Source organism: Panthera uncia (genome assembly GCF_023721935.1).
Source record: "Panthera uncia isolate 11264 chromosome B3 unlocalized genomic scaffold, Puncia_PCG_1.0 HiC_scaffold_1, whole genome shotgun sequence".
Taxonomy (NCBI): domain Eukaryota; kingdom Metazoa; phylum Chordata; class Mammalia; order Carnivora; family Felidae; genus Panthera; species Panthera uncia.
The window spans coordinates 86,898,846-86,922,031 of record NW_026057582.1 but is presented as its reverse complement, the minus strand read 5'-3'; the positions used below and the strand labels follow the sequence as shown (position 1 = coordinate 86,922,031).

General features: G+C 39.8%; 1 protein-coding gene and 1 long non-coding RNA gene across 6 annotated transcripts in view; one reads left to right on the top strand and one right to left on the bottom strand.

Moving 5' to 3' along the window:
- Positions 1 to 23,186, top strand: part of LOC125909971 (uncharacterized) — a 43,503-nt gene that overhangs the window by 13,985 nt on the left and 6,332 nt on the right. For 2 of the 5 annotated variants that reach the window (XR_007453812.1, XM_049613574.1), the window contains 2 exons: positions 3,768 to 3,914; positions 4,145 to 4,367. Coding sequence is in view for 4 of the 5 variants with exons in the window: in XM_049613574.1 (XP_049469531.1) it covers positions 3,768 to 3,914; positions 4,145 to 4,158 (161 nt within the window). In the remaining variant the exon portion in view is untranslated. Of the gene's footprint in view, positions 1 to 3,767; positions 3,915 to 4,144; positions 4,368 to 18,014; positions 18,592 to 23,186 lie in introns of those variants that run through there. The other 3 variants (XM_049613573.1, XM_049613571.1, XM_049613572.1) reach the window with 2 other exon arrangements.
- Positions 6,869 to 23,186, bottom strand: part of LOC125909972 (uncharacterized) — a 38,559-nt gene continuing 22,241 nt past the window's right edge. Inside the window, exons 4-5 of the long non-coding RNA XR_007453813.1 lie at positions 22,411 to 22,579; positions 6,869 to 11,029 (exon numbers count right to left, since the gene is read on the bottom strand). This is a non-coding gene — a long non-coding RNA (uncharacterized LOC125909972). The remainder of the gene's footprint in view (positions 11,030 to 22,410; positions 22,580 to 23,186) is intronic.

The window sequence follows — 23,186 nt, the reverse complement described above, 5'->3', positions numbered from 1 at the left end:
GCATCCTCCAAACAAGTATTTTAAAAATATTTTTAGTGGGTGGGAGGCTCACTTGCGGGGAGGAAGGCAGTGAGGACCACTGCTACTGGGGAACAAGAAGATGCTTGGAGTCCAGGGTTCAGACCACCTACGCCTCCTCCTACAGTGAAGACCACTCTGTCTAGGCAATTCTGCGCACAGGCAAATGGAAACTGAAACCACCCAGCAAGCAGTAGGGACTGCCTAGACAAGACCTCCAGCCAGCCCAGACCACCCAGACCAGTTTGAGTGTGAACCCCAACTCATGCCTGAGAAGATGGACCATGGGGTAACCTCTAGAATGACTGACAACTGCCTTTACTTTATTATAATTCTAAAATCTTCATCCAAGGAGGAGCATAAGCACCATTTACGTAACATACGATGTACGTATAGACATGTTTCCTAAAGGTGCATACATGGCCTTATGCCCGCCTCTGCTTATGATGACAAGGCTTCCCTATCTAAATATTCATCCTGGTCCTAAATAAAAGGAACCCATTCACCCTTGCTTGGTAAAGTCATGGCTTTGCGAGTTATTCCCTGTGATCTCATTTGCTGCAAATACAGTTTCCTTTGTGCAACAACCTACCTGGCATAGTTTCTATCTGTGACTCACCAAAGGGCGAACTCATATTGGTTCAGTTACACTATGTTATTATCCTTGTTGATTCTTTCTCCAATTGTGAGCTGGTCTTTTTGTTTAAAAAACATTTTTTTTTGATATTTATTTTTGAGAGGGAGAGACAAAGTGTGAGCAGGGGAGGGGCAGAGAGAGAGGGAGACAGAATCTGAAGCAGGCTCCCGGATCTCTGCTGTCAGCACAGAGCCCGATGTGGAGCTCGAACTCACAGACTGAGATCATGACCTGAGCCGAAGTTGGATGCTTAACTGACTGTGCCACCCAGGCGCCCCAGTGTGAGCTGGTCTTTAATTGTGCATAACCCTTAACTGTCAAAAGCTTTGTGTCATATCATGTTTATCTATTTCTAGAAATTCTGTATCTTATATAAGAATTTTAATCTCAATTTGCAGGTGATCTGTATTTGCACAGAGACTAAAGTATTAAATTATTGGGAGAGTTAGATATTAGTCTTGAAAGGCCCACTTCCTACAGCCACATAAGTCATGGACTGCAAAACTTCAAGGGATGTCTGGAGAGAGATGCGTGGAAAATGATTTAATTTTATTTGTGGTTGGTTCCTAAGTGATTGCTTTGATGTTATGATAACACATGTTTTCTTACATAAGCATATAACTATGGGGACTCAGATAATCACAAATGGCACCATAAGAAATTGCTTCCTCCATGATTGGTAATGAATAAAAATTGTGGGTTAAATGACTGAAAAAAATAAAAATAAAAATACTTTTAATGTTATGCAGTGAATATAGAAGCTTATTTTCTATTATAAAATTTAATCTTTAGTCTTTACTGATAAACCATATGTAAGGTGACCTCCCCCAGCCTTTCTTTTGAGCTTCCTCAAGTGAAACTGCACTTCCAAAAATGCATTTACTAATATGTAAGTGATATAGAAGTACCAGCTTCTGAAGGACACCCTTTATTTGCTCTTTCAGGGATATATGAGTGAAAAATCAAAGGTCTTACTTTGTCTGAAAATATCTTTAGCTCTCAGTTTAGCTAGGGATAGCAGTCTCGTTTGACCATTATTTTTCTCAGTACTTTGAAGAATTTATCCCATTGTATTTTGGTCTTTAATTATGCTGATGAGAAGTTCATTGTCCAATTGTGTCTTTGTAGTTAATTTGTCTTTTCTCTCTTCTGTTGGAATTTTGTTCTTTGTGTTTGGAGACCTGAAGTTTTACTACAATGTGTCTAGTTATGCATTTATTTTGAGTTATCCTGCTAAGGACCTGAGGACCCATGCCTTTCATCCTCTTGATGTTAATCCCAAATACGAGATCTCTTATCCACTACATTCATTGTCTTGTGTTTTCATTTTCTTTTATTTTTTTAATTTTTTTTACATTTATTTATTTTTGAGAGACAGAGAGAGACAGAGCACAAGTGGGGGAGGGGCAGAGAGAGAAGGAGACACAGAATCCCAAGCAGGCTCCCGGCTCTGAGCTGTCAGCACAGAGCCCAACTCTTGAACTCACAAACCATGAGATCATGACCTGAGCCGAAGTCGGAGGCTTAACCAACTGAGCCACCCAGGCACTCCTTTTGTATTAGTTTTCTACTGCTGCCATAACAAATTACCAGCTTAAAATGACTGAATATCCTACAATTCTGTAAATGCAACACAATTCATAAGTGCATCACATGTCTCACTGGACTAAAATCAAGGTGTCAGCAGAGCTATCCTCCTTTCTGGTGGCTCTGGAGAGAATCCCTTTCATTACCTTTTTCAGCTTCTAGAGCACTCCCTATCCCAATTCCTTGGTTCATACCCTCTTCCTCCATCTTCAAAACCAGTAATGTAGAATCTCATTGACATTTTTGTTGTTACATCTCTTTCTTTCTGACCACAGCCAAGAAAGATTTGCTTTTAAGGATTTGTGATTACAATGGGCCCACAGGGATACTTCCAGATGATCTCCAAATCCCAAGATTCTTAACCTCAATCACATCTGCAAAGTGCCTTCTTCCTTGTAAAGTAGCATATTCACAGATCCCACGGATTAGAAAATAAACATCTTTGGAGGATCACTATTTGGTTTATCACACCTTTAGACACTAGCTCCTAATACCACAGTCTCATCCAATTTTTGCTGGTGTTCCCAAGAATATTGAATTCTCTTGCTCCAGCTACCTTGTTGAGAGGCTTGGCTACCATTTCTACTACCAGTGCTCTCTGTGAGAATGTCATTCCTCTAGACACAATAGTCACTGATGGTAACCACTTAGACTTATGATGGTGGTCATCTGGAGCCTTTGGAGTCCCAAAGCTACGTGGAGGCGAAGAGAAAGAAAAAAGAAAAATGGCCTGTTCCCTAGCCTTATGGCTCCATTTTCTCCTGCCCACTGAATTTTGGTATATAGTGAATAATCTCAGTCTCTTAAATTTTTTCATGAATTTATAACTTTTTCTAAAACTAAACCTTCTTGTCATGATCTCATGGTTCATGAGATTGAGCCCCTCAATGGGTTCTGTGCTGACAGCGTGGAGCCTGCTTGGGATTCTCTCCCCCTCACTCTCTGCCCTTCCCCCACTCTCGCACACACACACACACTCTCTCTCTTTCTCAAAATAAACTTTAAAAAATGAATAAACCTAAACCTTCTTTCCAAAGACACTCAAAACTAGGCCATTGGTTTTAACTGATGGATAAGCCCCATTCTATCCCCCATACTTATTATCTCCTTTTTCTCTTAACTCTATGTCCCTCACACACCTTCCCAAAATGCCTACTAAAATAATGAAAGTCCTTGTGCATATCAGTTCATGCCCACAGCTTACCAAAGTGCTATTACTTTTCCACAGATTCTCTAAACTGCCAATTTCTGAATACATTTGGAGATCAGTTAAGACACCCCTCTATAGAATGATTGAGTTGATGAATCTCCCACCTAAACACCATTTGGTGGGGGATTCACTCCTGGGTTATTTTCCTACAATGTACATTATTCAAAAGAACGTGACATCAGAGATTATCTCAATCTTCTATCCTACCTAGAACCAAAGTCTTTTCAAATCTGGCTCTGCCTCACTTTTGTCAAGTTCCTTCCTGTATTATTCTGATCCCCACATATTCTCAATTATAATTCTTTTGGAATGTAGGTGAATCCCTTCTGCATAGGACCTGTACTTCCCTGCTCAGGCTGTGCAGAGCTCTAACACCAGTTATCAGACTGAAGGCAAAACCAGTGACGGAGGCATGTCTTGAGGAAAACAAGAGTCATCTTGCAATGAATGAATCTATTTCAGGTGAGTTCATATATGGTCTCCAGGCATGGGGAGGTTGTTTTCCTCTGTTAAGAGGAAATGGTCTGCTTCTTTTGGCTAAGAAGATTTAGGGACAATTGGGAGCTCAAAGTTCTGAGGCTCATCCACCCATATATTTCTTGGCCAGGTGTTAAGGTCTCACATTTTTCCTATATGGAAAAGACTTTGACATGGAAGACCTATTGAAACTATCCATTCAATCTCTTTTGCAGCTCTGCCACGCTAGATCTTGAACTTAATTTTCAACAGTGTCCAACTTACTGCTGCAAGAGATGGGAGTCTCCTTTATGTTTGCCACAGAAGTCCTCTGGCTTTCATAATGTTCTTACATTGGCGATTAGCTGCTTCAAGCTGTTGTTGTTGTTTTCCAAGACTTCTAATGCTATTAAAAGCAACCAGTCTATTCCTCAATTCTTATCATTATCATTTTTCCCATACCAGTCAGGTACAGCATCTACTTGGTACCCCAATGCCTTATCTTCCACCTGCACCTCATCTCACCTTTACTGTAGGTGAAAAGCTTGGTTACAGTAATGCATGCCACTGCATAGCAGGAATTGTTATCTCACTTGCCATCAAGAAAACCATTCCTATTGCTTTCAGATAGGTTGGCTGTTCAACTCCTAAATCCCATTTTGAGGGTCTGGTCTTTTTTTTTTTTTTTTAACATTTATTCATTTTTGAGAGTGAGAGAGACAGACCATGAGCAGGGTAGGGGCAGAGAGAAAGAGGGAGACACAGAATCTGAAGCAGGCTCTAGGCTCTGAGCTGTCAGCACAGAGCCCGACACAGGGCTTGAACTCACAGACTGTGAGATCATGACCTGAGCTGAAGTCAGACGCTTAACTGACTGAGCCACCCAGGCACCCCTGAGGGTCTGCTCATAAAGACCACTCCTGGTACGAGCATTTTTAACTGAGGGTTCTAAGAAAATAAAGCTGGAAACAAAAGATTATGTGCAAATGTTTTATTGATGGATGCAATTCCCCCAGGGAAGTACATGTGAGAGAAAACAGAAGTGAAGTAGTGAAAAAGCAAAAACAAACATAAGGGATGTATTACCAAGATGGACATAGCTTCATTGCAAACAAAGCTGATTGTTTCATCTTACAGGGCATCTCCAGAGAGTACTTACAAAGCTACTGCTTCTCAGAACCATCCACCACACAGGAGGCAGCGTTTACAATGCTGGCTTCTTTCTGTCTCCAATCTCATTGGTTAGGGCTTACCACACCCCCAGACTTTAACTCCTCAACACTTCTGGATTGTTTTACCCAGCCCCATCAGGTAGCTTCTTGGGAAGCTAGAGCCTCTGCAGTCTATTCTGGCCAATTTTCAGGTGCTTTGGTCCCTCCTCCTAGGGTTCTACATGTGGGGGCCAGATAGCAGCAGGGGCTATGGCTATGGCTTTATGACAATTGGATGTCTCATAGGGTTTTTGTGAGGACTCAGTCAGGCAATACCCAGTATAAGTGGCTACCCATAGCTCAGCAAATGTTACTGTTATTATTAATAGTAATTGAGATTTTTGTGTGTGACTATTATGTGATATGACTGTTATGAGCATTTCTCCCACCCCTTCTAAGACTTTATTAGGCACCGCTGGACTCAGTCAGCACTTTGATACAGAGCCAGACACATGTGAGTGGTTCAACAATGCCATGGGCTGTTGTCTACAGCAGTAGGAGACAGCCAAGCAGCAAAATGCATTTACAACAAATTCATAATAATGGTGGCCACCAGCCAGGCGGGATGCAGTTATGCAATGCAGCTGAGCACTTTGCCTTTATAAAAACATGACTATCATAATGCCTTCCATTGTCTAGCTACTCTAAAAAATTATTTTAAACATCTAACTGGTCTCTGAAATCCACTAAGGAAATAAATTGGTATTGTTTTTTGTTCTATAAGTTATAGCCATGTAGCTGAAGGATAATTTCCCCATTCACAGAGTCATAGTTTGCTTCTAAAACCATGAATACAGGAGCCCTCCATTGTAAAATATCTGAAGGATAATATGTTCTTTGGGAAATTTTCTGCATCATCCTGAGTTTGGTTAATCATAAATGAATATCCTTCACTTAATGAATAATTCAAATCAGTCTTGTCACCATGGAAAAGGGGTTACCCTCCTCTAATGTTTCTTTATGAGGCATTCAGTGCCACAGACATAAATGTTTACTTCCCCTGAGGGAATGACAGCTCTTGACAAGTAGAAATATGATTTCGGCAAAGAAATTACTGTTCTCTAAGTTAAAAATGGCTTCAATATTCCTGTTTCGATTCCTGCTTAAAATATATGGAAAGGATTTTTATAGTCAAAGTAAATCTCTGTACTTTTGAATGTGATAAACATGAGCCTTGAGACAGTGAAAAAGTGAATTTGGGGAATTCAAAAATATGCCTTTGCCTTTCTGGAAGCAAGAGTTGAGTTTTTAAAAATAAAAACTGATAGAAGTTACTCAGTCTAATGAAAAATGTAAGCTTCTTATGTCATGTAATTCTTCTAATGTAATTTCTTATGTCATGCTCTTCTTGTTGATGACTAGTGCTTACCATGAGTGTCTCGTATTTGTTTTGAATTCATTTGATGACCTAGTTGTCTCTTTTCCCTGATCTACATCATCCCCATCACCTAAGAACAGATTTGGTTTCATCAGTTCTGATCTTTGGCCTTGTGCCCTAAACATGGCAGGAGGCTCCTGTCTGGATGCTTCAAGCCATCCCGAGCAGCCTCTAGCTACCAGCCTCTAGCCCCTTCTGAGACTATCTTTGGTCCCAGGAAGAGTGGTAGGACTTGCACAGGATATGGAATCAGGTGTCATCAAAGTTGCAGAGAAATATAAGGAATATATGGTAGAATTCTGCAGGAAGTATTGAACTTTAAGTTGGAAGATATTAAAGAGAAAGAAAGCCAGGGAACCAAGGAGAGAACATTCTTTAAACATCTTTATGTTCCAAGTGCTTTAAGGTTAAGACATTTAATCTCCACAACAACACTTTAACAAAGCCATTATTATCTTCATTTGCATAACTGAGAACAGAGGCTCTGAGAGGTTAGGTGCCTTTTCCAAAGTCACTTAGGTATAGATTTCTTAGGGAAAGTCAATAGTTCTGTGTGGTGATCGTGTACTTGGACAGGTGGCATGAGACAGTGGTAAGAAGGAGATTGGAAAGCTGGATATCATCCAGAGAGTGAAAAGCCTTAATAAGCCATGTCCTTTTTCACTATACAAGGCTGGCTTCGGTCCTTGTTAGCTTTGTAACCAAAAGCAAGCATTTAACCTCTGTCTGCCTGATTGTCCTTGTCTTTAAAATGGAGGGGGGCTGGACCATGACACCATCACACCTACCACAAAAGGTTTTGTTAATTTCAGTGAGTTAGTGTAAAGAAAAGAAATTCAAACATAGAAAAGTGCCATACAAATTCTACTCATTTCTCATCATTTCTAGTTGCAAAAATTTACAATCCAGCTGGGAGGACATGACATACATACAATGTACACAGAATAAATAGAGTAACCACAGAAGTGTAACTTTAGGTTTAGCTGTCTTGATGTCCCAAAAGTCATCCACTGGAGAATCTCCCATCCTATAAGACTTAATGGAAATGGTTTTGCACCAGCGTCCTAAATGAGAATCTCTGTTGACTGGACTGCCTATACCACACCATCAACACTGCACACCATCTGAATTCTTGAATTCTCCAAAATACCACTGGCAGTGGAATATATAGACAGTGGACTTTTACTGAAGATTTGAGGGCAAAGCTGTTGGAGTTAAGGCAGGGTAGATATTAGGTACCTTTGTTTTCTTTTTTTTAATGTGTATTTTAAGAGAGAGAGAAAGACAGCATGAGCAGGGGAGGAGCAGAGAGAGCGAGAGAGAGATTCCCAAGAAAGCTTCATACTGTCACTGCAGAACCCAACGCAGGGCTCAATCCCATGAACCATGAGATCATGAACTGAGTTGAAACCAAGAGTCAGACACTTAACTAAGTGAGCCATGCAGGTGCCCCGGTATCCTTGTTCTTAAATGCCCTTTGCCCTATTCTGCCTATGAGAAGTCCTCACTGGCCATCTCTTCACAAATAGCCCTAGCCCAGTATCATTTTGCTCCATTTCTTCCTTTTTTTTTTTTTTTTTTTGCCTCCCCATTTTCTACCTTTCCACAAACCTATTCATATTATACTTATGTAGCAATAATAACTAACATGGATTTAAAATCCTATTTTGGGAGTGCCTGGGTGGCTCAGTCAGTTAAGCTTCTAACTCTTGATTTTGGCTCAGATCATGATCTCATGGTTGGCAAGTTCAAGCCCTGTATTGGGCTCTGAGCTGATAGCACAGAGCTTGCTTGGGATTCTCTCTCCCTCCCTCTCTCTCTGCCCCTCCCCCACTCACGTTCTCAATCTCTCTCTCCCTCTCTCAAAATAAATAAGTAAACATTTAAAAAATAAAAAATGTTATTTTGTACCAGGAAGTATAAGTGCTTTATCTGTGTTCTTTGATTTGCCAGACATTTCCTCTCCTTTTGTTGTGCCCCAGGTATTCAAGCCCAAACCCTTGGAGTTTCATCTTCTTTGTTCTTCAACAAATATTAAACAACTTGTGTGTGTGTGTGTGTGTGTGTGTGTGAGGCACAGTGCTAGCTCCTACGGCTTTGGTAACAAAACAGATTTGCTCTCTGCTCCTATGAAGCTCCACACTCAGAGAGTTGATAAAAGCAACTTGTTGAATGAAGACAATTCTGTCTTTGAGGGAATTGCTAGCTTGAATAGCAATCATTTTTTTACTTGCTGCAACAGAAGCCAACAGTAAGACAAATAGCAAAATGAGACAAAAATACAAAAGATGCCACACAGCAGGACATGATTGGCACACAAGTAGTTCAGAAAGTATAAATACTTTAGAAACTGATGAGATCATTTGGGTTAAACCTGTGGGCCTGCAATGGAGAAGGAAGGAAGGCAGGAAGGGCTGAGATGTTGTAAAAGTGGACATAGTGATTAAGAGTAAGGCCTTTAATTTTTTTTTTAATGTTTATTTATTTTAGAGACAGAGCACAAGTGGGGGAGGGGCAGAGAGAGCTGGAGACAGAATCTGAAGCAGGCTGCAGGCTCTGAGCTGTCAGCACAGAGCACGATGCGGGGGCTCAAACCCACAAGCCATGAGATCATGACCTGAGCCGAAGTCGGACACTCAACCGACTGAGCCACCCAGGCGCCCCAAGAGTAAGGGCTTTAGAATCAGTCACACCTGGGCTCAAATCCCAGCTCTGTCACTTACTATGTGACTGTAGGGAGCAAGTTAATTTAATTAATTAAGCAACTTAATTTAAGCCTCTCTTTCCTCCTTTGAAAAGGAGGAAACTCGGAAAAGGGCACCTGGGTGGCTCAGTCAGTTGAATGGCTGACTTTGGCTCAGGTTAAGATCTCGTGGTTTGCGAGTTCAAGCCCCATGTCGGGCTCTCTGCTGTCAGTGCAGAGCCTGCTTCAGATCCTCTGTCCCACTCTCTCTCTGTACCTCCCCTACTTATGCTTTCTCTCTCTCTCAAAAATATACAAACATTAAAAAAAGAAAAAGGAAAACTGGGATAATACTAGTACCTTCTTCAAAGGGTTGTTGTATGGATTAAATGGAGGGAAAAGAAAAAAAATGTAAATCTTGTTAAGCAATGCCAGGAGTGATAAGTGCCAAGCAAATGTTCATGTATAAAGAAGCAAAGCCTCTCTATATAAGGTCCTTACACTTTACTTGTGAAAAGAATATCTGGGGCACCTGGGTGGCTCAGTGGGTTAAGCATCCGGCTTCGGCTCAGGTCATGATCTCACAGTTTGTGGGTTCAAGCCCCATGTTGGGCTCTGTGCTGATAGCCCAGATCCTGGGGCCTACTTTGGATTCTGTGTCTCCCTCTCTCTCTGCCCTTCCCCTGCTCTCACTGTCACTGTGTCTTTCAAAAATAAATAAACATTTAAAAAATTAAAAAAAAAAAAAGAATATCTTTGGAGCACCTTACCATTTACACAATATGGTTTTTTCACATGCATTAATTCAAATTTCTAGCAGCTTGTAAGGTACATATGATCATCATCACATTCAATATGCAGAAACAGAACTAGACTAAGACCACTCACATGGCTGCATAGGGACTCTGGTCAGGACTCCAGATCTTCTGGCTCCTAATCTTTGTATTCCTGTCTTAAAAGGCAATTATTCCCACAGAGGTGATAGCCCTTTAAATGCTTGACAACCACTAGCTTAGCCAAGGGCTTTCACCAAGAGTAGATCAGGAATCTAAAGGTGAGTCAGAAGTGGGAGTCAAACACAAACTTTGCCTACCTCAAGTCTCTAGAAATAACTGGCCAAATATAAGCCGATCTAAATGTCCATTAATAAGGAAACACATACCTTAGCGTACCTCCTTATACGTAATATCATATAGCCAATAAAATAAACGAGGGAGATCTGTATGTACTGGCCTAGAAAGACGGCCCCACACATAAGCAAAGACGTCAGGCTGTGGAACAATATGCACGAGACGCTTTCCAGTGGTTAGAAATCCGACTCCACCCATTCAGTGACCCAGTCTGCCACTCTCCTCCTTTCCTCAAGCCCAAGGTCTCCTTTCCACACTGATACCCCACATCCCACCAGAGCCCCCCTTCCACAACCCCCACTTCTCCGGTCCTCTTTTCTCTTGCCCGCTCTCCCTTAGCCTCCACCCTTTTCTGCTTGAGAATCCTGTACTGAGCTGCGGGTGTGGGGCACGGGGAGAGGGTGCGACTTCCAGGCGGAAACCTGCCGCAGGCGCTCTGGCGCCTCCCAGGACGCCGAGTGGCATGTTTGCCCCGCCCCCAGGAAGGAGCCCGAGAGTGTTTGGTCTCCGTTGCGCGCCTCCCAGGAAGGACTGGGCCGCCCAGTCTTCTTCTGACCAAATCACTTTAGCCTTCTGAGGGTGCCTCTTAGCCCTAGGAGTCGGCGTAGCATTTGCTGAGATCGAGTTCAGTACCAGATTTTCCTGCTCGCTCCTCCCGCTTGTGAGACTGTTTTTGCAGGTGATGGTGTTGTCAGGCTTCCTGCTATGGCAGTGCGGTCCTATATGTGCGAGAGTTTAGACCAGATTTTCTTTAAATAGGAAACAGAGAATCAAAAAGCAGGCCCTTACCTATGCAAGGAGATATAGAGCTTTCTCCGTCCCGCATTCTTCCCTGTGTGGGCTAAATTGCATACCTAACTCAAATCAATAGTCGTGAACTCAGTTCTTTAAGTAGTAATAATAGTAGTTAACCCTTACATTGGGCTTAACAGTGAGCACTGTTTTGATCCCTTTAAAACCTCACCTAGGTAAAACCTTTACCTAGAATGCAGGTTCCATTATCCCCATTTTATAGACAAGGATGCCAAAAACACAGGAAGTTAAGGAACTTGCCCAAGATCACCCAGGGATAAGTGGCAGAGCCCCAGTCAGAACCTGGCCTACTGTCCAGTACCACCCACCACTGCACTGCACTGCCTCTCAGAAAGAAACCAGGCTAGGGTAAAATTGTTATTGTCCAGGTCAAGAAGCAGTTTATTGGGGCTTCGTTTTGTTTTATGTCAAGTTTGGAAAATATGGGAGAAGAGAGAGGAGTGGAGACTGGAAAGAAGACCAGGAGGTTCTGAGCTCAGATAATTGTAAAGGAGAAGAAAGTAGATTAGCTATGGGAACATACAAATACCCATATCCATGTTTAATATATCTATATCTAGATAGATAGATAGATGTGTGTGTGTGTGTGTGTGTGTACTTTATTGAGGAGAAATTCACATACCGTAAAATTATTTTAAAGTGAAAAATAAATGATATTTAGGGCGTTCACAATATGGTGAATATTGACAACATTTCCACCATCCCAAAGTAAAACTTACATTCTTTGAATAGTCATTCCCTATTCCTCCCTTCCCCCAGTCCTTGGTAACCACCAATCTGTATTCTGTCTCTATGGATTTATCTATTCTGAATATTTCATATAAATGGAATCATACAAAATAGAATCACACAATAATAAGACTTGTGTCTGGCTTTTTTGAATTAGCATAACGTTTTCTAGGTTACATCATGTAGCATATATATCAGTACTTCATGCTTTTTTATGGCTGAATAAAATTCTATTGTATGTATATAACACCATTTGTTTATCCATTCAGCAATTGATGGACATTTGGATTGTTTCCACATTTTGACTATTATGAATAGCGATGCTATGAACGTGCCTGCACATGTACTTGTTTGAATACCTGTTTTCAGTTCTTTTGGGCATATACCTAAGAGTGGAATTGGGGGGCCATGGGATAATTCTATGTTTAACTTTTTAAGGAACCCCTGCATCCTTCTGAAACTCATTCTTAAGGCTATAGTATTATTCATATTATAAATAATATTAGATATATGAAATATATTAAACATTTTAAATCAGAGTATATCAGACTTGGCAATGTTGATATTAAGATCAGAGAATTCTTTGTTGTGGGGACTGACTTGTGCATTTGAGGATGTTTAGCAACAATTCTGGCCTTTACCCAGTAGATGTCAGTAGCATTCCCCCAGTTGTGGCAACTAATAAGGTCTCAAGATATCACCAAATGTCCTCTGCGTGGCAAAATTTCCCCCTTACCACTGAAACCCATTGTTTTAAAGGATTCTCTGTATACGTGAAGCAAATTTGTCACTAAAACAGAACACTCAAAGTAAAGGCCTTTAAGAAATGGATGTTCCTTGCAAGTTTGCATACAGGAGATATTTTTTGTTTACTGTGTAATAATGTTAAGGAGTTTGCAGGTTTACATACAAATGTGTGACAACCAGAAAATTGTATCATTAAATATTCATGTAACTTTCATATGTACCGTTTGTACCATAAACTCAGCTCATCCACAGAACTCTAAGAAATATAGCTTTTTATCTCAGTATGTTATATACCAAACCACATTTACAGCACACTGTGTCACATAATTTTTAAGTTCTAGGCAATCACCATTTTGCTTTCTGATTCTCTATTGGACTTTTTTTTTGTTTTAGATCCCACATATAAATGATATCGTGCAGTATTTGTCTTTGTCTAACTTATTTCACTTAGCATAATTGTTTATCCATGTTGTTGCAAATACCAGGATTTTCTTATTTTATAAGGAAGAATAATATTCCATTGTGTATATATACCACATTTTCTTTATCCATTCATCAGTCAGTGGACATATATGTTATTTGCATACCATGGCTACCGTGAATAATGCTGCAATGAACATGTGAGTACAGATAGTGATTTCATTTCCTTTTAGATGTACACCCAGAAGTGGGATTGCTGGATCATATGATAATTCTATTTTTAATTTCTTCAGCAACCTCCATACTCTTTTCCATAGAGGCTGTACCATTTTACATTACCATCAATAGGGTATGAGGGTTTCCTTTTCTCCACATCCTTGCCAGCATTTGTTACCTTTTGTCTTTTTGATAATAGCCATCCCAGCAGGTATAAGGTGATATCTCATTGTGGTTTTGAGTTTAATTTTCCTGCTAATTAGTGATGTTGAGCACCTTTTCATGTACCTGTTGGTATGTCTTCTTTAGAAAAAATGTCTATTCCTCTGCCCATTTTTTAATTGGATTATGGTTTTTTGCTATTGAGTTGTATTGCTTGCAAATATTTTCTCCCATGCTGTAGGTTGACTTTTCATTTTGTTGATAGTTCTCCTTTGTTATGCAGAAGGTTTTTAATTTTATGTGGTCCCACTTGCTTATTTTTCCTTTTGTTTTTGGTGCTTTTGGCATCATATCAAAAAAATCGTTGCCAAGATCAATGTCAAGGAGCTTAACCCACTATGTTTTTTTCTGAGAATTTTAAGGTTTCAGGTCTCATGTTCAATTCTTTAATCCATTTTGAGTTGATTTTTGTCTATGATGTAAGATAGGAATTCAGTTTCATTCTTTTGCATGTGGATATACAGTTTTTCTGGCACCATTTATTGAAGAGACCATCCTTTCCCCATTGTATGTTCTTCGCTCCTTTGTCAAAAACGAATTGACCATACATGCATGGGTTTATATTTCTGGGCTGTCTATTCTGTTCCATTAATCTATGTGTTTGTTTTTATGAGAATCACTATAGTGATTACTATAGATTTGTAATATAGTTTGAAATCAGGAAGTGCGGTGCCTCCAGCTTTGTTTTTTCTCAAGATTGTGTTGGCTAGTTAGGATCTTTTGTGGTTCCACATGAATTTTAGGATTTTTTCTCCATGAAAAAGAAATGCCAGTGGAATTTTGATAGGGATTTCATTAATTTGTAGATCACTTTGGGTGGTATGGACATTTTAACAATATTAATGCTGCTAATCCATGAACACAGAGCATCGTTCCATTTATGTCTTCTTTAATTTCTTTCATCAGTGTTTTATAGTTCTTAGTGTACTGATCTTTCATCTCCTTGGTTAAATTTTTTCCTAAGTATTTTATTATTGATGCCTTTGTAAATGGGATTTTTTTTATTTTTGTAAATGGGATTTTACAATCCCATTTCTTTTTCCGATAGTTCATTATTAGTGTATAGAAAAACAACTGATTTTTATATATTGATTTTATATCCTGAACTTACTAAATTCATTCATTAGGTCTTAACAGTTTTTTGGTGGAGTCTTTAGGGTTTTCTATACATAAGATCATGTCGTTTCTACAAACACAACTGATTTTTATATATTGATTTTATGTCCTTAACTTACTAAATTCATTCATTAGCTCTTAACAGTTTTTTGGTGGAGTCTTTAGGGTTTTCTATACATAAGATCATGTCATTTCTACAAGCAGAGACAATTTTACTTCTTTTCTGATTTAGGTGCTTTTTTTTCCCCTGCCTAATTGCTCTGGCCCTGACTTACGGTACTGTGTTGAATGAAAGTGATGAAGGTGGGAATCCTTGTCATATTCCTGATCTTAGAGGAAAAGTGTTCAGCTTTTCACTGTTGAGTATGATGTTAGTTGTTGGTTTGTCATATATGGCTTTTATTATGTTGAGGTACATTCCATTTGTCCCAATTTGTTGGGAGTTTTTATCACGAAAGGATACTGAATTTGTTCAGTGCTTTTTCTGCATCTATTGAGATGATATGATTTTTATCCTTCATTTTGTTAAACTGGTATATCACATTGATTTGTGTATGTTGAACTATCCTTGCATCCCAGAAATATATCCCACTTTATGTGAATGATCCTTTTAATGTCCTGTTGAATTTGGTTTGCTAATATTTTGTTGGGAAATTTTGCATCTATATTCATCAGGAATATTAGCCTATAACTTTCTTTTCTTGTGGTGTCCCTGTCTGGCTTCAGTATCAGGATAATGCTGGCCTCATAAAATGAGTTTGGAAGTGTTCACTCCTCTTATGGTTTTTGGAAGCATTTGAGAAGATGGGTATTAAATCTTTTTTAACTGTTTGATAGAAATCACCAGTGAACCCATCTGATCCTGGGCTTTTATTTGTTGGGAGGATTTTGATTACCAATTCAATCTCCTTCCTAGTAATCAATCTTTTTAGAATTTCTGTTTCCTCCTGACTCAGTCATGGTAGGTTGTATGTTTCTAGAAATGTGTCCACTTCTTCTAGGTTATCTAGTATGTTGGAGTATAATTGTTTGTAGCAGTTTGTTATGATCCTTAGTATTTCTGTGTTATCAGGTGTGGCATCTCCTCTTTTATTTCTGATTTTGAGTCTTCCCTCTCTCTTTCTTACCTGAAATTTTGTCCATTTTGTTCATCTTTTTTTTTTTTTTTAATCCAGCTCTTAGTTTCACTGATCATTTCTATTATCTCTTTTGCCTCTATTTCATTTATTTCTGTTCTGATTTTGTTCTTTCCTTTGAGCTTAGTTTGTTCTTCTTTTTTAGTTCCTTGAAGTGTTAAATATGTTTATTTTGAGATCTTTCCTTTTTAATAATGTATAAACTTTAATGTATAAACTTTATTAATGTATAAAAGCTATAAACTTTCCTCTTAGAACTGCTCTTGCTCCATCTCCTAAATTTTGGTGTGCGGTGTTTCCATTTTCATTTGTCTCAATAGTTTTCTCAAATCTTCGCCCATTTTACTTAAATATAATTAACATATAACACTGTATAGATATAAGGTATGCAACATCATACTTCGATGTATGTATATATTGTGAAATGATTACCATGATTAAGTTTAGTTAACATCCATCATCTCACATAGCTACAATTTTGTTTCCTTGCTATGAGTCAAGATATTTTAATTTCTTTTTTGATTTTTTTGTTTTGACCCACTATTCAGGAGTATGTTGTTTAATCTCCACATACTGGGCAGTTTACCAGTTTTTTTCCTTGTTCTTGATTTCTAGTTTCATAGCATTGTGGTCAGAAAAAAATGCTTGATATGATTTCAATCTTCTTTAATTTATTAAGATTTGATTTGTGACCTAACATATGATCTATGAGATAATCTCCCTGTATAACTGAGAAGAACATGCATTCTGCTGCTGTTGGGTGGACTGTTCTGTAAATGTCTGTTAGGTCCATCTGGTCTAACATGTAGTTTAAATTCCCTGGTGGATTTTCTGTCTGGATGATCTATCCGTTGTTGAAAGTAGAGTACTGAAGCCCACTACTATTATTGTATTGCTATTTCTCTCTTCAGATCTGTTAGTATTGGTCTTATATCTTTAGGCGCTCTACGTTAAGTGCATAAGTATTTATGATTATTATAGCTGCTTAATGAATTGACCCTTTTATCATTATATAATGTCTCTTGTTACAGTTTTTGGCTTAAAGTCTATTTGTCTATTGTAAGTATAGCTACCTCTGCTTTCTTTTGGTTTCAATTTTCATGGAATATTTTTTCCCATCCCTTCACCTTCAGTCTGTATGTCTTTGAAGCTGAAGTGAGTCTCTTAGAGATAGCATATAGTTAGGTCTTTTTTTTCTTTTTAATCCATTCAGCTACTCTATCTCTTTTGATTAGAAAACTTAGTCCACTTACATTTAAAGTAATTATTGATAGGTATGGACTTACTATTGAAAATTTGTTGTTTTCTGGCTCTATAGTAGTTTCTTTGTTTCCTTCTTCCTCTCTTTCTCTCTTCCTTTATGAATTGATGGTTTTTCTTTTTCTTTTTTTTTAAGTTTACTTATTTATTTTGAGAGAGAGAGAGAGCATGCATGTGAGTGAGGCAGGGATAGAGAGAGAGAGAGAGGAGAGAGAATCCCAAGCACTGCCAAATCTTTACCTACAACCTATCTATATTCCAGTCACATAAATACAGTACCTTCTTCTCAGGGCACCCTTCCTTACTTCTTCCTCTGGCCCTCCACTTCTCAGTACCCTATCAATACAGGTAAAATCTGTCACTTATGCATACTAGAGCTACTGCTGAGGATGCACCTAATGAGAGAAAGGGACACAAATCTAGACTACCACATATACCAATCTCTTTTTATATACTATATTAGCATCCACATGATTATCGAGACCTTATTTCTCCCCACTCCCAGAAAATTCCTGAGTGGAGAATAGAGTACAAGAGAAGGGAGCAGGAATCCTGGTGCTCACTCAACTCCGAAAGAGGTCTCTGCAGCACACATAGGCCTTGTAGGTGCTACTGGTGAAACCTGTGTTTAGGAAGGAGACACAATCAGTTTCAGCTCCCTGGGGACATAGAAGATTCCTACATAAGGAAGACAGAATTACTAAGAAAAAGGTTTTACACATATTCCTTAAGGCTCTTAATTCTTGGGTGTGAATTGAGAATGTTGTTTAGATGCCTTTTCTATGCATCTTTGAGATGGATATCAATAATCCATCTCAATATAAATCAATATTCTCAAAGAGATTTTTTTTTAGGATCTAGGTAAGGGATTTCTGCCAAGAGACTAAGCTGAGGTGCCTACCTGCCACACAGGTAGCGATAAAGGATACATAGGCCCCTGTGAAGAGGGCACTGACCTCAACCTTGGAAACAAGTCACTCTTCTGGTGGAGTACCATTGATGCTATAGACAACAAAACACAATAACTTGATCTCTTCCCCACCAGGCAATCAGGTATACCCAGTGAGCACCCACCTAGAAGAATGCAGAGGAACAAACACAGCAGATGAATACGATCCCTACCACCGACCACCAGAAGCCAGCCAATGGTACCCCAACAAGTGTGTTTTATACATTAATCCTGATGGGTCACTAACTCAGAAATTCCCTAGGTCAAGGATTTGTATATGACCCTAACTTCATTGCTTCTGTGAACATTCCTAAGATGTATATGGATCAAGCAAAGCTCTTCATTGCTGCAGGCAGGCACAGATCCTTGGGTGTTCACTAGATGAGATCTGCATTCTTAAGCCAGGACCAGAATTAGATGGACTGCTTTGAGCCAGAGGGATAAGGAAGGCAACATTCACCTAAACCTCAGCCACATGATGCATTTCCCACTACTGGATGGCAATTGCAGTCAGACCGTAACCAGGCATCAGGATTAGAATACAGCCAGTTGTTTAACAGAAAGGAAAAGATAAACTGAAATGAAATTGTTTCACTTTTAAGTTGTTCAATCAGCTACCAAATAAATCAATGTAATGGTTCTATTCCAGAATATGAGTGCCATAAAAAATGGACACACTGAAGTGTATTTCTTTTTATACATTATTTCTAACCTGGAACTTCTAAACTCTTAGAATGCTAGTCATTCTCCCTGCTGCTACCCTCAAAGACAATTCCACTTTCCTCATATCATTTTCTGGCAGTCATCACCCACATTCAGCAATATCTTCAGTAGTCTAACCGTATCTGTGCCCGCTTTACATACTTACACCTCCTACACCTGATGACCTGTAGCTTTTAATCCAGCGCTTCATACCGCTTGGACTTCCTGTCTATCTGCCTTATGTGTGCACTGTTTTTATTTGTATTTTGATTCCTTGTGCAACTTCTATTTCTATGAAGGTAGCTGGTGAGTACCCTAATTTCCGAAGGGACTTTTGCTACTGAATAGAACCCCAAATATCTTTACTTATATATCCACTATGCCCATTTAATGGCAAAAGAAAAATATATCATTACAATCTTCCTCATAGAAAAAAATAAAAATAAAATTGGTCTTTTGGACCTCCAGTCAAAAGGGAAAAAAGTAACAAAAATTAACATTGTAAATCCAGATGGGATCCATGCATAGCCCAGTATCATGGTTGCCTTAACTCCAAATCAAATGCTGCCTGAGAGGGCCCATTTCACATCAGCTTCTCTATCTGGTCTCAAGTTGTACTGAAGTACCAGTAGTGCCCACTGGGATCTGGTTGGCTTATTGGGTAGTTGGGAAAATGAATTAACTCATTCAACCCTCCCAGTATGATTCCTATGGAACTGAGATTAGCAAATCCACAGTGTGAAAATATAATGATTTCAGCTATCACTTAGGGAAATAAAAATAAATAAGTAAATAAACTCAGTCCCTTGTGTGCACCCATATAATCAGGATAAAAGTTCCAGAGTACTTAGAACCCCAATCTAGTCCACATTACCCTAAAGAATGTAGAAAGGATGCTCAGAAAATAATCAGTTCCTGAGTTGTTACAGGGATAATTACAAGGAAACTACCATGGGCCTCTTTGCCCAACACTCTTCTTGTTGAACCCTGTGAATAAGGAGACGGCCTAGGAATGATAACGATCAAGAAAGGAAAGACAGAGGGAGAGAGAGAAAAGGAGATCAATTTATGGCAACTTAAACTTATAAAAGAAGAAGGGACCTTAGACCATCAGTGTCCACCCTGGACTGCCCCGACTGTGAAGACCCAACAATTAATTACATTACAGAGAGAGGCTGGGTCAGACAGTGTGGGAAGAAGACCTCAGGGAAGCTTGGGTATTGGAGCTAAGTGTAAAGTTATGCTTGCTTTCTGGTTAGGGCTGGGACACTGGGAAGGGATCTGCAGGTATGAAACAAGCTTTTGTTTAACATGCTCTTTCTTCCCACAGACTATTTGTGCTTTTCAGGATTCTCACTTACAGAAATCCACTGTTTCTCTCCCCCAATCCACTCTTCTGCAGAAAGATGTTTGTTCTTATATTGAGACAGTTGCTGATAAGCCACCAACTCATTTGTGAAGAACTTGATCTCCACCATCATACTCACAGAATAGTCTGCCCACTCTACACCCATCATGAAAACCATGGGCTTTAGTACGTAGGAGCAGTTGACCCGGGTGAAAGAAAGAGATATCCAAGGAAAAGGAGTCCTGGAGCCAAGGACTCTGTCTGGAGCCTTGACTCTGTCTTCTCCACCCTCCTCCTATCCATGTTCTCTCTTAGCTCACTAAGGGGCAGGGTATGTACAGTTCAAAGCACTACTTAACCACAACTAGAGGGATAGCCCAACAAATGTAACCCTTTATCTGGAAAGGGAGTTTCTGAATGTCTACCAATTCTCCTAGCCAGGAGAGGGCAACATTGATGTAGGACAACACGCCCATAAAAGGCAATGAGGATAGCTGCTACATTGCCAAAATGGTCTATGGCATCCATGGTTCATTACTGAGAGCTTCCAGGACATTCTTCTCCTTCCTGTGGTTATTGGGCCTAAGGGAAGAATGTGGTGTCTAGAGTAGTCTCAGCCCTTCAGAGAAGAGAAATTCCATGGTTCCTGCAGTCCAGGAACACAGGAGGAGAGGCAAGACGAGCTTAAGAGGTGAAGGGGGTTTGGTGGCAATCACAGTGAAACAATATCTCACTTAATTGCCATGAAATTATACTGACATCAAGGATAGAGGATAATGGCATGTAGAAGATAGAGGCTGGTGGAAGGATTAAATAAAAGAGGAAAATCAACATGGTTAGCTAGAGGCAGAGGTAGACAAGAGGGGATATGTAATCATTTTATTACTTCTCCAAGAGACTTGAAGCCTCTGCCATCACACCACTCTTGACCCTGCACTTGACCTCACCACCCCCTCAAATTATGTGCTTCACTGGACTCATGCACAGGGTGATTTTACCCCCTCCATATTCTTGAACTTGGACTCATCCAAGTTATCAGTTTGACAAAGCAAGAGCAGAAGGAGCAGCCATCATAGAGGCAGAAATCAAGCAAGGATGATGCATCAATCAGTAAGGCCAAACTTAGGAATCAGTATCTGTAGAACCCAGACTAAAGCTCAGCAGGGTGTCATCAGACTATGCCTGCCCCGAAGGATTTGGAGGATCCCAACACAATGCCCAAAATGGTGGCAAACCTTCCAGTCATCACTGCATGGATTTCAGAGGGCATCGTGTCTGCAAGACATAGCAGATGAGCAGGGGTGCCTCTGTCATTAAACAAGGAGAGCTGTGTCAGATTCAGGAGGGTGTGGCTCCCCAGCCCCAGAGTGCCCACCCCATACCCCGGGACACATCCCTCCAGTGTGAGTGCCCTTTCAGCACTCAGCTCTGCTGTCAGACCTTCCCAGTGTCTGTCTCACTCCTTCTGGCACCTACTCATATCCTGGCTGGCATTGTTCTCATGTTTTCACATGAGTTTGTCTCATCAATTTAAATTTTAAAAAGCTATAGAAAGGAAATGGTATCTTTCTTGTGTATGCTCTCAGTGTCTAAAGCCATATACTTAATGAATGACCTTATGGAGTACATATTAGCTGCTTAAAAAGTACTTATTAAATGAATTGCAAATAGATTATTAGAGCCCGGTGTTGATGAAAGAATCAAAAGAAACCATGTTTGTTGTAACACTGTGTGTCAATTATACTTCAATTTAAAAAGGTTGTGAAAATGTTGTGAAAGTATGAAGACCTAACTATATGCCTACTGCTGTACAAGATAATAGGGATATTAATATGACTAAGGCAAAGTTCCTGCTGTTAAGAGTCTAGCAGAAGAAACTAAGCTGGTAATGCATAATTGCAGCAAAATGTGAAGTGGTATGGTAGAAGTGTGCAGAAGTACCCTAAGAACATTTCAGAAACAGTTAATTAGCCTAAGCTTTGGGAGACAAAGACCTCAATACTAACTTCATGCCAATTTGACAAGCTATCGTCCCAGGCATTGAGCTGAGCAGTCAATAGCATATACTGAGCACCTACTCCATAGAGACAAATGTATCACATAAGTATTATGGGAGAGAGCCTTCGTGTTAGCCCTGACCAAGGTAAGCTATTGCCTCATTAGAGATACTGGAAAACAAGGGTCTCAGAGAGAAACCAGAATATAGGGCAAATATCCGTCATAGTCCCCAAAGAAGGAGAAAAGTTGGACCAGGACATTTCCATGCATTCCTGTGTAAAAAGATGGATCAGTGGTTAAGGATATCCAGAATAAGGGTGCCCAGATAAGTTTGAAGTATGAAGGCATGAAGTGTGAAAGCAATGAGCAGAGTTCCCTTGGAGCTTCTGAGTTTTCTTTTATCAGTGATTGGCTGCCCATACAGTCCTCATATATTTGACTTACCAGAAAGCATACTTTCTCTCAATCTGTTTTCTGCTCCACTTTGTGTTCCCCAAAGAAAAGAAGATCAAAATGCCTTCGAGTGCTTACCAACCCCTCAAAGATGTTTCCTGCCACAGCCAGGGTATCTGTGACAAGTGGTACTCATGGTGATTTGCAAAAACCAGGAGACCTAAAGGGATATAAAGACCTAAAGCATTAACATTAGCAGGAATGTTAGAGGGTCTCCAGCAAAACCCCTCCTCCATTTTATTGATAAGGAAACTAAGGTCTAGAGAAGTAGAGTGACAAGCTTAAGACCACAAAGCAAGTTACAAACAGAGCCTGGACCAGAACTCAGGACTCTAGGCTTCCAGAACAAGTAGATTAAAATAAATTAATTATGAAATAGTAGTCCAGCCTATTTTCTGTCCCTCCTCTGACCCTCAGCCTACATAGGGCCTGGACCTGACGATCTGAAATCAGGTATGCTTGAAAGGGTTTGCCTCTTCACATTGGGTTTACCACTCTACATCCTACATATGAGCATTTTTCCAGAATAAGTGTCAAAAGTGTCATTTCTTTTTTTTTAAGTTTTTTTTTAATGTTTGTTTATTTTTGAGAGAGAGGGACAGATCACAAGTGGGGGAGGGGCAAAAAGAGAGGGAGACACAAAATTTGACACAGGCTCCAGACTCCAAGCTGTCAGCACAGAGCCCGACGTGGGGCTCAAACCCACAAACCATGAGATCATGACCTGAGCCGAAGTTGGACTCTTAACTAACTGAGCCACCCAGGTG